Genomic DNA, 16,629 nt, shown 5'->3' on the forward strand with positions numbered 1-16,629 from the left:
TTTAATATTCCTCCACACTGCTCGTCGGCTGCAATCCAAGTGTCCTGAAGGAATATAGTCCAAAGTTTACTGGAAACAACGTCATTTAGGACATTTTTACAACCTAAACAGTCCTGTCCTGTTCACGTGCGTGAACGTCAGAGCGCAATACAAGACTGTTTAGGCTGTAAAAATCGTCGTTTCCAGTAAACTCTGGACTATATTCCTTCAGGACACTTGGATTGCAGTGGACGAGCAGTGTGGAGGAATATTAAATGGTTTTGTGTAGTTTTATGGACGTTTTTGTGTCGGGTTCTATTGACTCTCATATAAAGTTTTTGTTGGACTATACGAACCGGCCTCTCAGGTCTCCAGATGCACTTTGAGGAATAAAAAACTACTCCGGAGTATTCAACAGCATGAGGGTGAGTCACTAATGACTTCATTTTTTGGTGAACTATTCCTTTAACTAAATCACCACAGGTCTGTGCAGCATCTGGACCTTGTCTGGTGTGAACTCTCTGAGACCGGAGATCGGTGCAGACAGGTCTGTGTGACGCACCTTCACCAGGCCCGGGTACTCGTTGGACGGGAGGCCGTAGATGTGCTCGTCGGCCTCCTCGCCCTCGGTGAGCAGGAAACAGGGGAAACGTCGCTTCACGTCGTACGTTCCAGGAACCTTCTCCTTCCAGTAGCACACGTTTATCTTCACCACCTGCAGCAGAGAAACCAGGGAAGAGACCTCAGAGACCCGCATCCTAATGAAGACCCAATGAGGGACCAGGATTTAGATTACATGCACAAAACTCCAGCCAATCAGAAGAGAAAAGGCTCTGAGTCTCTCTTCTGATTGGCTGACTGTTTTCTGTGTGATCTAATAAAACACAGAGCAGATTTCAGAATAAAACACATAACATAAAACCAAATCCTGCAAGTTGTTGTTGGATGGATGGTGGGCCCAGGTGGTGAGGGGGCGGGGCTTTGTTGTGACATCACAAAGTGACAGGAAGTCCTGACGGCTGGTTTTCAGGCTCAGTTTCTGAATACAGGCTGTGTGCATTTCTCTGTGGACTGAGGCTTTGATACTTTCACAGTATTAATATAGAACCTAGAGCTGCTTTATAATCACACTACACATGGACATCTACCTTTATACTATATGGAGCTTTAATACAAACATCTACCTTTATACTGTATGGAGCTTTAATACAAACATCTACCTTTATACTGTATGGAGCTTTAACACAAACATCTACCTTTATACTGTATGGAGATTTAATACAAACATCTACCTTTATACTGTACGGAGCTTTAATACAAACATCTACCTTTATACTGTATGGAGCTTTAATACAAACATCTACCTTTATACTGTATGGAGCTTTAACACAAACATCTACCTTTATACTGTATGGAGCTTTAACACAAACATCTACATTTGTCCTTTAAGCTACTCTAAAGTAAAAGTAAAGTAAAATTGCAACATTTTTCAAGGTTGCCTTGAGACAAATGTGAAATTAGCATCTGTAAATTGAAGCTTTATCTTTGCTGTGATTGTTCTCCCTGTTCATACTAATGACTTCTCATCCTTACGTCCGTCCTTTTGTCAGCGTTGGGGACAAACCTCATTCTGTGCAAACAACACGTTTCAAATTTTATCTGCAATTAAATGAGGTCTGGTCTTACCAGTCTGAGCTGAATTACCTCCAGAACTTTTAGTCTTTTCAGTCCACAAAAGGATTTTTGGACTGAACTTTTGAAAATGTCCTCTGGGTTTGATTCACTGGATTAACTGGATTTGTCAGGCAAAAATAAACTTCCCTTTTTTTCCTTTTTTTTTTTTTTTTTTTAAGTATTTAAACAAACACATTCATGACACATTTTCTTTTTACCTCTGCCTGAATTACAACGAGTTCCTCATCTGTTCATCATACAATGATTTTTTTTCCTTGTTGAGATTTCTTGAGCTCAAGGACATGAAAACAGCGAAGGCTCCTACCTCTACTACTACTACAACTTAAAATAGTACTACTAATAATACATTTTTATATAGCCCTTTTCTTACCAAGGTTGTTAAGTGCTTTACAAGAAAACTAAAACCTGATTTAAAAAAAAGAAAGAATCCAAGCGAGCAGCAGGATTGTTGTGGTTGTGGAACATGTGAAAGCTCAGGCTGATGGACACAGTCTCATTAATAATATATTTACTGTACAACAGATCAATATGAGACTTGTTCTCAGTCCTGAACCAACACAAAGACACTGACACAGAATCAGTAGCTTCACTAACCCCCCTCCTCCCCACCTGCTCTGGTTAAACCTTCATATACAAACAAAATACATAACTCCTCCTGCTCCATCAGGTTTTTTCTTCCTGGCTAATAAAAGTGCAATTTGGCAGCCGCTCTGCAGCAGAAAGGTGAGAATTAGAATTTAATGAAATGTACACATGACTGTACAAACGACGTCCGTCTGACGGTGGCCGTAATAAGGACACATTGTTGAGCAGCTCTGGGTGTAATGAACTAACCGTCCGTGCACTCGTTTCCCAGGCTCCATAAAAATTCAGACTGAAGAGCTCCGTCGAGCCAACGCGCTCCGAGTCGCTGCTTTTTCCAGCAGATCACACAGGCACCCCCCCCCCCCCCCCCCCGCCAGCTCGCTGCAAGTCTGAATAATGCAACTCCAATATCAACTCCAGCTCTGCACTCTAACAGCTGTCTGCTTGTTTCTCCATCACCTCCTCTTTTCAGGATGTGTGGCATATTGCAGGATGGAGAGAGGACTAGGGTTAGTGGATCCATATGTTCGATCGGGCTCCGTCCCGGCATCAGTGAAGAGTTGAGGGGGGCGGGGGGGAAAACCCACTAAGGGCCTCACATGATGAGTCCACACATGGGTGAAGACTTCACTTCAGTTTGCTCAGGAAATGACTCGTAACCCACGGCGACGTGGAGCAGCAGAGAGTGCGTCGCTTCGCCAAGGCCAAACAAACTCATTAAACTGTACAAACTCATACAGCTCAACACTCTGAACACATCAGAGTTTTTTTTTTTATGTCGAGGTCCAAACACGAGTTAACTGAGAAAACTGAGTCATAGATACGACTCTGTGACCTGATCCACAACAAAGACACAGAGCCAGGTGTTTTCATGACCTGCCAAGTGGACAGGATGAATAAATACATGAATTAATAATAAAATAAAAGGTTATTATGACAATAAAATGTTTTCTGTTTCGGTTTTTGGTGCAAAATAATAGTTGGACAACCTTAACTCTTTACAATAAAGATGAAAATTGATTAATTTGTTTTATCTTATTTTGTTTCATTTCAGTTCATTTTTATTAGAATCATACTATATCTATTTATCAAAACATTTGTGTCTTTAATTTTTTTTGTATGTAAGGAGGTTGTTTTTTCACTGATGCCTGTTTGTTGGTTTGTTTATTCATTTCTCAGCAGGATTTAAAGGGATACTTTACCCAAAACCGATTATTCACCAATTTTCTACTCACCGTCATGCCAAGGAAGGGTTTGGAAAAGTTGTTTTCAGCCTTGTTGTTGTGCGGTCATTCCTATGTTCCCACAGCCCTATGTTCCCACATTTCTAACCTTGGTTGTCACTGAAAATTAGGCCCTAATGTTCCCACAGCCCTTTGGTCCCAATATTGGTTGGGTTTAGGCAATGAAGAAAGGAGTTGGTTAAGTTTAGTAAAAAGACCCGGTAGAGGCTAGACAGGCCAGATATAGAGTCCAGATAGGTAGAGAGAGTCCAGTGGGAACATAGGGCCTAATTTTGAGAAAAATCTTAGAACTGTGGGAACATAAGGCTGTGGGAACATAGGGCTGTGGGAACATAGGCATGGACCCGTTGTTGTAGTAGCTCCCTGGCTCTGTTGATGTTTGTGCGCATGCGCGAGATATGCTGCGAGATGTTCGTTCGTCATTGTCAAACATTGGATGTTTGATGTAAACAGAGGCGGTCCTGGCTAGTTTTACGCCCTGGGCGAAACATCCCTTGGTGCCCCCCCCCCCCCCCCCCCAAAAAAAAAAAAAAAAAAAAACCCACCAACGAACAAACACAAGAATAATATAATCAGTGTTGGGGGGGTTTCTTTTAAAATGTATTCCCCTAGAGATTACTGATTACATGTCCCAAAATCTGTAATCTGTTATGCATTTCGATTACTCAAGTAAAGTAATACTAATAGTACTTTCTGGATTACTTTTAGCATAGCCTATTTCAAAATCACCTGCCTGAGCGCCTTTAACACTGAATTTGATCTTACACATGATCTTATAGGCTACCGTGGTTCCTTTAAATTAAATCATCAATAAATGTGTTTGAATTTGTCAAAACACAGTTTAATTTGTTATTGATCATCCAGCCATATTTAAATGATTTTTTAAAATAGCCAATCACATAAAATTATAGGCTTAGGCTATATTAAAACTGAGCAGCTTGACTACAGCCTCTGAACCTCTAAAAAAAATACACAATTTAAAATAGTTTTTGTTTGTGAGTGTAGGGCCAGCAACCACTGTTCCATCTGTAGGCTAAACTAAAAATGTGCTTAAACTTTCTTCTCTGCTGAAGTCGGTGTGGTTTTGGAAACAGCGTGACGTTGCTGTTAAACCATGCTCATTACAAACATCATGACAGTCTAGGATCCTTTTAAAAACGTGATCCTGTCGCAGTTCATTCATGTTGTTTACCAGAGACCGGACATTGAAGAGGAAGAAGAGGAATATTGCTGGGCATCCCGATAGCAACATTACCAAAATGAAGCCAACTTCAGGGCGAGGAGTTTAGCGCTTAACCATCCTTTCTTTCCCAGCATGAGAGCACTCTGGGCCGGCGGAGCATCCGACGTGAGACCTCTGCAGTCGCAAGTTGATCCCCCCCGCCCCCCTCTCCCTTGCCTCTTCTGACACACACACAACCTGTAGTAGGCCTATGACTCTCAGCAGCAAGTTGATGTGACATAGGGGCGCCCCAGCGACCACTCCACTAACTAACTTGACGGCGAGTTTTGTTTTGTCTTTTTTTTTTTTTTTTTTGGAGAGCGCTCGTGCGCCCTCACAAAGATTGCGCCCTGGGCGGTCGCCCGTATTGCCCATAGCTAAAACCGGCCCTGGATGTAAACACGGAAGAACATCTCGCAGCAAATCTCGCGCACGGAGCCACTGGGAGCTACTGCAACAACAAGGCTAAAAACAGATCAAATAATTTTTTTCCAAACAACTTTTCCATGTGGCGGCTTTAGGACACTTGGGTCAGTACGGACGAGCAGTATGGAGGTATCTGGATGGTTCATAGTGTGTGTTTTGGTCGATTCAAAAGTGAACTCTATCCACCGCCATTATATGAAAATCCATTGCCAGCTGGACCCCCCCTGGAACTCCGAAAGCGTTTTGATGACTAAAGTTCTCCAAACCCTTTCTTGGCATGACGGTGAGTAGATGATTGGTGAATTATCGATGTTTGGGTGAAGTATCCCTTTAAACTGATTTACACAAAACCTGGTGAAGTGAAGGATCATGTGTCTGAGATGAAGACATTGGTTGGGGTGTGGATCCAGGAGATTATCATCACTTTACTTAATATTACAACTTAGCATTGCGTGTTTCTATATTTCCATTATTTTCTCATGGAAGGAAAAATCTCTGGCTCTAATCTTTTACATTGGATGACAATGTTAAACACTCTTATGTGAACCAATCCCTGGACCTAGCACAAATGCTACGTCAGGTTGGAGGACTCTTTTCTTTTACAGATCTTTTGATGGTCAGGTCTAAACACTGTTGGAGTTTCTCTACTACAGTTTTGGAAGAGATTCATAAAAACGGAGCCATCCATGTACTGTGAAGAGGGAGCTCCAGTACCTCCAGTGGCAGCTGTAGACCGGTGTGGCTCAGCAGTCTGTTGGCCCAGGGTCCAGCGGTGATCACCAGTCTCTTGGCTCGATAGACGCCAGCAGAGGTCGTCACCGTCACCACAGGGCCGGGCTTGATGTCCAGCACCTTCTCCTTGTCTCTTAGGACTCCACCCAACTTCTGGAACTGGCTCTGACAGAACAAGAGACAGGACATTAATGATAGTTATTCAGTGGGATTATCAAATGACATGTATGGTGACTGCTGCAGATAACCACTGATCACCTGTGTTATCTATGGTGGATTACACAAGAGGAACTTTTTTTTTTTTTTTACCATCCTCAATACAGGAGCACAGTACTGATGCATTTCCATTACTTTGGTAAAGTTGGCTTTATGTAACACCAAACAGAAGTTTTCTCATACAGAGCAGATCTAGACCTGTGATATATTATTACAATATAGCTAATTAATACGACATATCCCTATTAGCAAGCACCTGAGTCATTTGATCATGATCCTGTGTAAATGCTACCATGCTAATGTACTAAACTCAGATGTAAAAACATGGACAGATTATACCTATCCACCACATTATCTACCTATCTAAGGGTGTTCAGAGTGTTAGCGCCGTCATTTCAAGCATGAATGCCTTTAGCATTCGGCTAAAAGCACCACTGTGTATGATTGAAGACTGCTAGCACGTCTACAACTGTTAGCCTTGTTATCAAAAACAGTAAATAAAGATGGATGTAGCCTCTCTGACTCTGCCCACAGGTTTCTGAAGCTCAGAGTAAACTGCTGCACATTCGCCATCTTGGCAGCACCCCCTAACACCTGATTGACGCCAAATTGCATTTCAGCGTTCAGTTCATGCTACGTAATGTGCTACAGTAGCCTACTATGGTTTGTTGAAAGCGTACGTTCACCCAGCTCTCAATTAAAGCAGATATCAGCTTCACGGCCGTTTCGGCTAATGCTGCGTTCAAGGCAGGCTTTTGAAACCGTAAGTTACAGCTTCAAGTCACAACTACGACTTGGTAGCGTTCCAGGTAACCCGTAGCTCGTGTTTTTACCATCCTGTTGTCTGTGAAAGTTCCCTATAACGCCCACTCGTAACTTCCGACCCGTGAACTCGTACCAGATCGAACTGGTATGACTTCACAGGAAGGAAAAACACAAAGTACGAGTTTCTTTGAACGCACCATGAGTTAGCAGCCCCCGCCCTTGTCAGGCATCAATTGGTCCTCGTGCTACGTCACCACATTCACGCGCATCCCTTGGCTGCACACACAGCCCTTCATGCCGTTCTCTCTCCTCATTGGATAACACTTGTATCCCACAAGGAAAATTTTCTCCTCGGGTTACAGCAGAGCAGAGTGACGGAGAGACTCGTGTTTTAATTTAATTTAATTTAATTCCTTTATTTGTTTAAGAGGGACAGTGTACATCAATGAACATTTTAAAAGGATAAAATGTAAATGCACCCAATTATAGCCAGAAGGCTAATTTCCGTTGGCAGTCCCCCTGCCTGATGGAGCATGGCAATAAAACATAAAACAAAGGTATATAAAAAGTTACATTAAGATACATTAAAACAGATAACACAGATCGCTACACAATAATACACCTTAACCCCCACCCCTCCCACCCACATGCAGGCTGAAATACTTCATGTAAGTGATTGCTGACGGAAAATAGGACTATTTAGGACTTATATTAACAAAAACATTCCACTGATATCTGCTTTAAAGAGTAGAATACTGTTTTTGTACTCGGCTGTAAAGATAAAGGACATTTAATATGGGAGACTATGGAGACTGACTCACTGTTGGAGACTCACTCTAGTGGTCGGGAAGGGAACTGCAGCTGCTGGTTCTTCACTGTTGGTTTTGTCTGTTGTGCTGCTGGAAATATCAGGACTATTCTGATACCAGTGATGTTCAATCAGTAGTTAATAGCAAAATCATTGATTATACTGATTTACAGTTCCCTCTTTAATTGACTCACAATCTTTTGTTTCCTAATTAATCAGCTAAACTGGTCTGCATCATTGCCATCGACTGGATCACGAACACTAGGGTTTGGTCATCAAACAGTTTAAGGACCTAGAGTCTAGAGTAGACACACCGGAGATGATCCAGTGTGCAGAAAACCCAAGAGTCTGATTTCAAAGAGCCGGAGAAACGACAAAAGGGAAAAAAGACGTAAAAGAAACCTGCCGCTCCGAGATAATGTAACAAGACAGATCAATTGCAACATTTATTACAACATAATATTAAAGGCAAGAGGCTATTAAAGAGCCGAGGCATGAAAATGCACAAAGCAATAATCTGCCGATCTATTACACATCTATCTCTACAAGCTTTAATTTCTAATTGATGGGTGCTTCACACAAAAAAAAGCATTGGAACATCTGTCCAGTCAATTGAAAGTGACACCTCATTGAAACAACAAAGCAGTGTTTTGTGCTTGACCTGGCAGCCATGGATGAGTCTGTTCTCCTCCAGTGCTTCTCGGCGGCGGCGCTGACAGAGTCCAGTAATGTGAATTTATTGCTGAAGATATTCCTGCTGTGAGCTATTATTAGATTAAAACGAAAGGCCATGAAATATGTCCAATTATCCACGTCTGGGTATTTTTCAGCCCACTTTTCTATCTGCTTCTCGACCGCAAAATCAGAAAATGTTTTGCTTCTTATATCTGTTATTGCTTCCTCCACGCTCGCAAAGGTTTTCTTGCTACTGTTCATTTTATACAGATTCCTTCCATTAAAAACGCAGACTTTTCTCCATGAACCCTGGAGCAGACATCAATTTATGTTTTATTAAAATTTTCTTTTGAACAACACACAGGGTAACTTTCTATTAATGCTTTGAATAATGCAGGTTTATTTCTATAAAATGAACCTTAGAAGACCAAATGTTTTATTTAGCTTGTGAGGGATACAGACTGAGCATTTTTATACTTGCACAGGAGAGACAGACCTTAAAAACCCCTTGAAGAAACCTTGAGACACGGAGCATTTAAGGTGAATAAACTCTGGTAGACCTCCATGTAGGACTGGGCAATCAACAACACATGTATGTATACATATATTTATATAGAGAGCTCTCCCTGTTTTCTGATTCAAACTGAATTTTATTATTTTAAATATGCGCTAGTTTTGATTGGTTTTTGGTTATTATCTACAATTGGTTTACATTTATACCTGTTACATTAGTGACCTTATACTTGTGTTTTACGCGACTTCCACTTTGAAAGGTTTTATGTTCCTCACTCTTGCACACCAAATAGCCCCATTGAGGACAAATAAAAGGTATTGAAGTTTAAGTTGATTTCAGAGTATACTTGTGCGTTATTTTGTTTTCATGTTTAACATTTGAATATAATATAAATATAGATGCTATATGGAGCTGTAAAAGGCAAGAGAACACACAATTTGTGAAAATATGAACATCCCATTGTTGACGAGGGATGGGGTTAGGGGTGTAACGGTATGGGATTTTACAGTACGGTACGGTAACGGTGTTAGTACAGTATAGCCTACCGCGGTATTTCACGTGACAGTATTAAAATTAAAGTACATGCTTTATGTAAAGTAATACAACTTATATTTGGTTAAAGTTAAGTGTCAGCTAAATGTAATTATTTATATTCAGTCACTAAAGTCTCTCTCTCTATTATACACACACACAGCCTCTATTATGCATCTCTCCGTGCATCTATCTACTGTATTATACTCCATCTTTCTCTCTCTCCTTCTTTCTTTGATTAAGTTCGGCTTGTGGCTTCACGGAGCTAACGCTAACACGGACACACACACACACACACACACACACACACACACACACACACACACACACACACACACACACACACACACACACACACACACACACAGAACTGTGGGGGAGCTCTGGAGAGGGGAAAAAAAGAGAAACCAACAAAGGAGCGAGCTATTTCCAGCCGACTTGCGTGTGAACGTGAAGTGAAATGTTTTGAGTTCCCGACGTGTAAGTGGAGTTGCGCTGGCAGCGCCGCATAATATTAAAATAATTAATTAATTACCGTCACCGTGAGCTTGGAAATCTCACGGTGTCACCACCGTGGCTTTACACCACCGCGGTATACCGAAGTACGGTATACCTTTACACCTCTAGATGGGGTCAAAGTTAAATTCATCCTTTATTTAAGTCGGCAGATTAGTTGTTTTGTATGCTTGCTTGTTTTTTCAAGGGCCTGAGAAATAAGTTCATGTAATCACAAACTGCTAAGGTGGCACCTTTGTTGGTTTGTGCTAAATTAATTTGAAATAGCAGCAACTAATTGCTGAAAATGACGACTGTGTGGTTGGAAAGTCCAAAAAGCCAAAGTAAAAGTTCTGAATAATCACCACACAGTACAACCTCCAACTTTAATCTTAAAGGGATAGTTCAACATTTTGGCAAATTGGCCTAAGACGGAATTGTTTTCGAGGTCAATACAGAGACTGCTTGATGAAAAACTGTCCCTGAAGGCAACGCGCATCAGCGGTTTTGCATGAATTTACCTCTAAAACAACTCTGTCTGGTTAGGTTCTGTTATTATCTCATAGCGTGGTGAATGTGCAGGTCACAACTTGTCCACCAGAGCGTTTTGGAGTTGTTGGACTGTGTATTTGATGAGTTTGATGAGGGAAACCAAGAAATCCCATGAGCCTCCGTAGCATAGCTCTGAGCAGCTCACGGCTCTGCTCTGCCGTTCTAAAAATAGCTTGAACCGACAATTAAAGGTAACAAACCTACTGCTAAGACTATAGGGATTATGGCAATGGGACAATTTGCCAAAATGTTGAACTATCCCTTTAATTAGACTTCACTTGTAACCTGGATTGAAGATCTCTAACACCTGGACTTGAGCATCGGTTCCTGAAGGTACCTGTACAGTCTTGAGTGCGCGGTCGGCATACAGGACTCCGGCAGTAACGTCCACCACCGCTCCGTCTCCCTCGGCCAGGTTGAAGTTGGGGATGTGCTGGCTGAAGTTGTCGCGGCTCAGAACCACCAGGGGAACCTTGTTCCTCTCCAGGGTGGTTTTAAACTGCAGGTAACTCTGGCTCTTCTCCGGCCCCATCACCAGGAGCCCGGTTTGTCTGCGGAGGGGGGGGGGGGATAAGAGGATTTGGTCGTGAAGTGGTTTCTGGTTTCTTTCAGATGTTGGGAACAGTGTCTTAAAACTCAAAGGTCACTTACTGGCCTTTTGTGGAGCCTTTAAAATTTTGCCCCAAGTTTATGTGATGATATTTGAGAAATCCATGATGACTTGATTATCAGCAGTTTGAAAGCTCCAATAAAGGCTAATAAGGAACCTTAGGTATTGATATATAGATATAGACAGGAAAATGATGACGGAAGGTTTTTTTTATTACTTATTTTAGTTTCTCCATGATTGCCATTAACCATTGAAGCTGTACTTCAGCGTGGCTTCACTGTAACACCTCAGGAGTTTTTCTATTCAGTGGCTGTAAATACAACAGTATACCCACATCTCAGTCTTGACTTCTCTGTGGTAAAATTGCATGTATTGTCAACAACCCGCCTGTGGCTGTTGATAATGGAGTGAAAATGCAGCAGGGCTGAATAGAGCTGTTGGTGAGTATTGTCTTCATGGAGCTGGGAAGGATCGACTCAGGGTCATCAACGCCAAGGTTTCTCCTCACAAATCCCCCGCTGCCTTCCTATGCACCCTTGAAAAAAAAAAATCTATTAAACTTGACAAAGGACAGCGAGAAACTGGTGGAATAAGGAAAAAAAAAAAAAATCTGCCTTCTGCTTTGAGACAGCAGCTCACATGTCCAGGGAGAGTTATTCATGTCCACGGTTCAGAGTATGAATCATACACTGCAATGTTATTTTGTTCTTTTCTTTTGTCATTTCCTCTCCTATTAAACATCTCAGCTTCATTTTTTTCTTTTTTCAGTTTCATCTTTATGTGCATGATGACTCCTGGTCATCAGGAGGCAAAGAGAAAATGCTATTAATATGACCATTCAGCCTCCATCTTGCTTTTTCTGTCAGTTTCCTCCGTTTTTTTTTGTTTTTTTTCAATGATCCGTGAGTATAAAACATAATTTATGATCAGGTGATGGAGATTATAGTATCAACATATTCAATGCCTATCTTCAGAGAGGTTTGGATCAGGTTGGACGCACCAACAGCTTGTACAGTAACCAGTTAAAGTCAGTGTTGTGATATCTCACCCTTATAATGTGGCAGAGTCCCAAAGTCTCTTTAGCTGTGTCCCAACTCAGAGGCGCCATTTGAAGACCAATTACATCACAGTGTTGTGACAATTAAGGCCTGTCCCAATTTGAAGGCGCCTCCAAATGCGGCCAACAAATCCTGCCTTTCTTCACCTGTTCTAGGATGACGCACCACACCTATGTAATGTAAAAAAGCCGCCACATTCAAATGTTTGTATAAAGACACTGATTGTGTTCGGACGCGATCAGGAAATGCTCGAAGGTTGGACCGTCCCATTTACCAACGGTTGATGCAGCCGTCAGAGGTCATGCCTTCGAAGCCATTGCCTCCATAGATTGCACAGGTCGTGTCCTTTGAAGGATCCAGCCCCTGAATTGGGACAAAGCTTATGAGAGTAGTTGGATGGGTTTTCAAAAGCGTTTAGCTCCATCCTGACCACCTGTCTCCTTCTTGTCCCATCTTCTACCTGGTCCTCTTTAATCAGATCTAAGCTTTGTCTACTTTTGTCGCACTCTGAGATCTCAACAACTTCTCTGAGAACTCACAATCCAGAGAAACTATGACAATATCTGTAAAATAAGTTGTAAGAAACTGCAGTTTCCCCTTAAAACAAGGCTGAGGGTTGAGCTGCCACTTCCAACCATCTGAAATGGTTCTCAAACTGTGATTGCTGTGATGTTTTATAGCTCGATTCACTGTCACCAGATGAGGAATCCTCCATGTTCTGGTGGTCACCACTCATCCAGATGAGATACGATAAACTTTATTGTCCCACCAGGTGGGGAAATATCTCTTGTGCTAAGCACCCAAAAACTATGCAACAACAATATACACATGGAGCCATGCAAAAGATAATAAGTACATAATGATAAATACTCAGTGCCAGATCTCTTGTTGTAGATGAAAAAAAAGCAACAACAAAAAAAAAACACACCTACAGCCAAATCCTCATCAGCACCAGTTTTATCTGGCTGTTATCTACTCCAATTTAAAATCCTGACAGATGCAGGGATGAATGAATTTTTAAATCTGTTTAACCTACAGCGAGGAACTCTGAACCTCCGACCAGAGGGTAGTAGATCATTCTCTGTTTACAGAGCATGAGATGAGATATTATTGGTATCTTAACATCTACAGGTTGGAACATTCATTCATGGTCTCCAGACGATCGGTTGGTAGGTCGATAGGCTGACATTTTTGTAAAACGACCAGGGCCAGTTACGTATTTAAAGATCTGTGTTTAGCTCAGTTGTTAGAGCAGCCGCCCCATGTGTTGCGGCTACAGTCCTCACTGCAGGCGGTTTGAATCCCGCATTGAGCGGCCCTTTCCTGCATATCCTCTCTGCCTCCCCAACTCCAAAACGCTCTGGTGGACAAGTTGTGACCTGCACATTCACCACGCTATGAGATAATAACAGAACGTTACCAGACAGAGTTGTTTTAGAGGTAAATGCAGAGACTGTTTGATGAAAAACTGTCCCTGAAGGCAACGTGCATCAGCGGTTTTGCATGAATTTCCTTCTAAAACAACTCTGTCTCGTAATGTTGTGTTATTATCTCATAGTGTGGTGAATGTGCAGGTCACAACTTGTCCACCAGAGCGTTTTGGAGTTGTTGGATTGTGTATTTGATGAGTTTGATGAGGGAAACCAAGAAATCCCATTAGCCTCCGTAGCGTAGCGCTCAGCAGCTCGCGGCTCTGCTCCACTGTTCTAAAAAAAAGCTTGCACCGATAATTAAAGGTAACGAACCTACTGCTAAAACTATAGGGATTATGGCAATGGGCCAATTTGCCAAAATTGTTGAACTATCCCTTTAAAGGCAAAAAAGCCCCCCAAAAAATATAGAAGAAAAAAAAAGACCTGTCACCTTACTACATCCTCTGGTCCTGTCATCACTTTAGACTCTTAAGGCCACTGGTCTATTTGTGTGACAGATGAACGACTAGTACAAGCAGCACTTTGACTGTTTTTACATTTCCCCGACCTTGTAGCTGGCTTTGCTCCTCTCGAGTGTTATTTCAGCCTTTTCTCACTTTCCCCTCACTGATTTGCTCGATGCACAAGTGGGAGGAGAGGAGCGAACAAGTGGGAGGTTTATTCAAATCAGGTAGAGCAAAGCAAATTGTTGTTATTTTGGATTAACAGAGCTCATTAATCCTGCTCCTCACAGCCTCCTCCCTGGTTTGAAGGAATAATAATATTAATAATAATTAAAAAAAAAAAAAACAGCTGTTCATGTTTTATTCTTTTCATTACGTGACAATGGGCCGACCTGTCCAGAGCCGCTGACAGCTGGGATCGGCTCCAGCTCTCTGTGACCCTCAGATATATCAAGAGCTAGTTAATGGATGGGTGGATGTGTTACAGAGCAAATGCTGCCGTGTCACTGGTCGTGTGACTGAAGTGGCTCTGGATCCATGCAGTCATAATAAACTACTTCACCATCATTGCACTAATTAACCGTTAAAAAGCCAAACCATCTGCCTCCGGCTGCAGATTCACGCTGCTCTGCTCCATCAACACAACAAACCATGATTTCCTGTATTATCTGTCACTTGTGATTGACGCAGCTGTTTTTTGAAGAGCGAGAGACGCCACTCGTTCTTCCGACCTACATCCCACTTCACGCAGCTGCTTTGCACTTTTCACTGCTGCAGCTAAAATAGCAGGTGCACTCGGAGACCTGGACGCTGAATGAGATCATTGATGTTGTTTGGAGCAGCGGTAACAAGCTGTTTTTGATGTTAGGATACGAGGAGCAGTTACCAAACTTATTTGCTGTGGAATCCAAACATCTGCTTCCTCGCACTGATGTTACAGAAGCAGTGAGATCAAGACACCGTTTGTTCAGGCACCGTTTCCAACGTGGCATTTCCAAACACTGCGAAACTGTTCCGACACATGTGAACTTCTCAACCCAGAGACCTGCGGCCACGCGCCAGTAAACTCATTCACTCTTCTTGTGTATGAGCCCAGCTGCTCTGCGATGCTGCACTTGAATAAGAGAGGAGATGAAAGAGAAAAACATTCTTGGGGCAGAGCGGCCACTCAGTGCTGCTGAAGAGCCTCTGTAACTTCTGCTTCCTCATCATCAGCTCTGCTGGAAAACTGACCGAGAATTTGAGCTTCACGCATAAATTCTCCCCCAACCTGTGAGTGAGTGTTGACCAGAAGTGACAGTGTGTCAGAGGCAAACACGTGTTAGAGAGGCAGCATCCATCTGTCCCATCCACACCAACTGCAACAACCTCCTGAAGTGCCGGGAACACAGCGGCCGACCAAACTGTCCTCACCCTGCTGACTAATCTGACTGAGACCAACTGTCCTGTTCAACACAAACAAGCTGGCTTTTATTTTTATCTTATTTCCACCGAGGCCGAGGCCTGGTCCACATGTACCCGGGTGCTTTTGTGAATTGAGTTTTTCCCTTCTCCATTTAAAAAGAATATAATTCACAAAAATCTCTGTCCATATGTTAACGCAAAAACACTGTGCACTGCAGCCACACCAGCAGGGGGCAATATCATTTTGACTATTAAAAACGCATTGACCAATCATAGCGAACCTGAAGTACTATCTTGGTTTACTGTATCCATGACTACTGTCATACTTTGTGTTGTAATGCTGCGTTCGATTGCACTCGGAACTCGGAAAGATCCGAGTCAGAAATTCCATCTTCCGAGGTAAATGCATTTCATTGCACAACCTCGGAATTCCCAATTTGGAGTCTTGAGTTCAAGGGCTGTTCTATTGCACTTTTCCAATTATTGTAGCGTCTTTTGGACCAACAAATCCATTACTTTCGGGCGTCAAGTGTCAAGTGAAGTCAAGTTAGTGGCGTGCATTTGGTGCGACACATGCAGCAAGCACACCACGTGTCATGTGATAAGAATTAACCAATCAGCTCTTCTCCAGCAGCAAGATGCTGCCTGCTCTCAGAGCTTGCTAGTATCTGGGCAAGCAGCAGCTCACCAAAAACCAAAAACATATTTTTTCTTCTTCACACTTAAACACGAAAACACCCCGGTGTCCCAGCTCTCGTCTCTGCACACCGCGACACAAATGTAACGCGCCCCTTAACCTGTAATCTGTTGTTTATGACAGATTAAACTACACAAATATACAGGTGGTAACATCGTATATGATAAATAATGTTATTACACGGCTCTATTGAATCCTGCTCTCTGATTGGTCCAGCGCTGCGTTCTGCGGTCTGTTATTTCTGTATAACAGACCGTCGTCATGTATAACAGACCGTTGCTAGGGACGCCGCTCTGATCAGCGCAGTACAGAAAAGAGAAACTATGCAGGATATTTACCTTGTGTTTCATTTTTACCGTCATTAAACAGCGTCGGACTAATATTGATGTTAGATAAATGACTTGTAACTTGTTACAAGGAGAATGGAGGCTCCTCCACATCGCTGCTGGAAATCAAACCTGCTGATCAGAGCCTCTGACCCGATGTCACAGCTCTCCTCTCGTCTCGGTGCAGCTGGCACAGCGGCTCCGCGACACAAACGCACC

At 42.5% G+C, this 16,629-nt stretch overlaps 1 protein-coding gene across 1 annotated transcript in view; it reads right to left on the bottom strand.

Annotated features, from left to right (window-relative positions):
• The window catches only part of pipox (pipecolic acid oxidase), a 40,053-nt gene that overhangs the window by 15,959 nt on the left and 7,465 nt on the right, over positions 1-16,629 (bottom strand). Inside the window, exons 3-5 of the mRNA XM_083985018.1 lie at positions 10,777-10,990; positions 5,866-6,048; positions 542-694 (exon numbers count right to left, since the gene is read on the bottom strand). Coding sequence (XP_083841144.1) covers positions 542-694; positions 5,866-6,048; positions 10,777-10,990 — 550 coding nt within the window. The remainder of the gene's footprint in view (positions 1-541; positions 695-5,865; positions 6,049-10,776; positions 10,991-16,629) is intronic.

The sequence above is a fragment of the Trachurus trachurus genome, assembly GCF_905171665.1.
Source record: "Trachurus trachurus genome assembly, chromosome: 13".
NCBI lineage: Eukaryota > Metazoa > Chordata > Actinopteri > Carangiformes > Carangidae > Trachurus > Trachurus trachurus.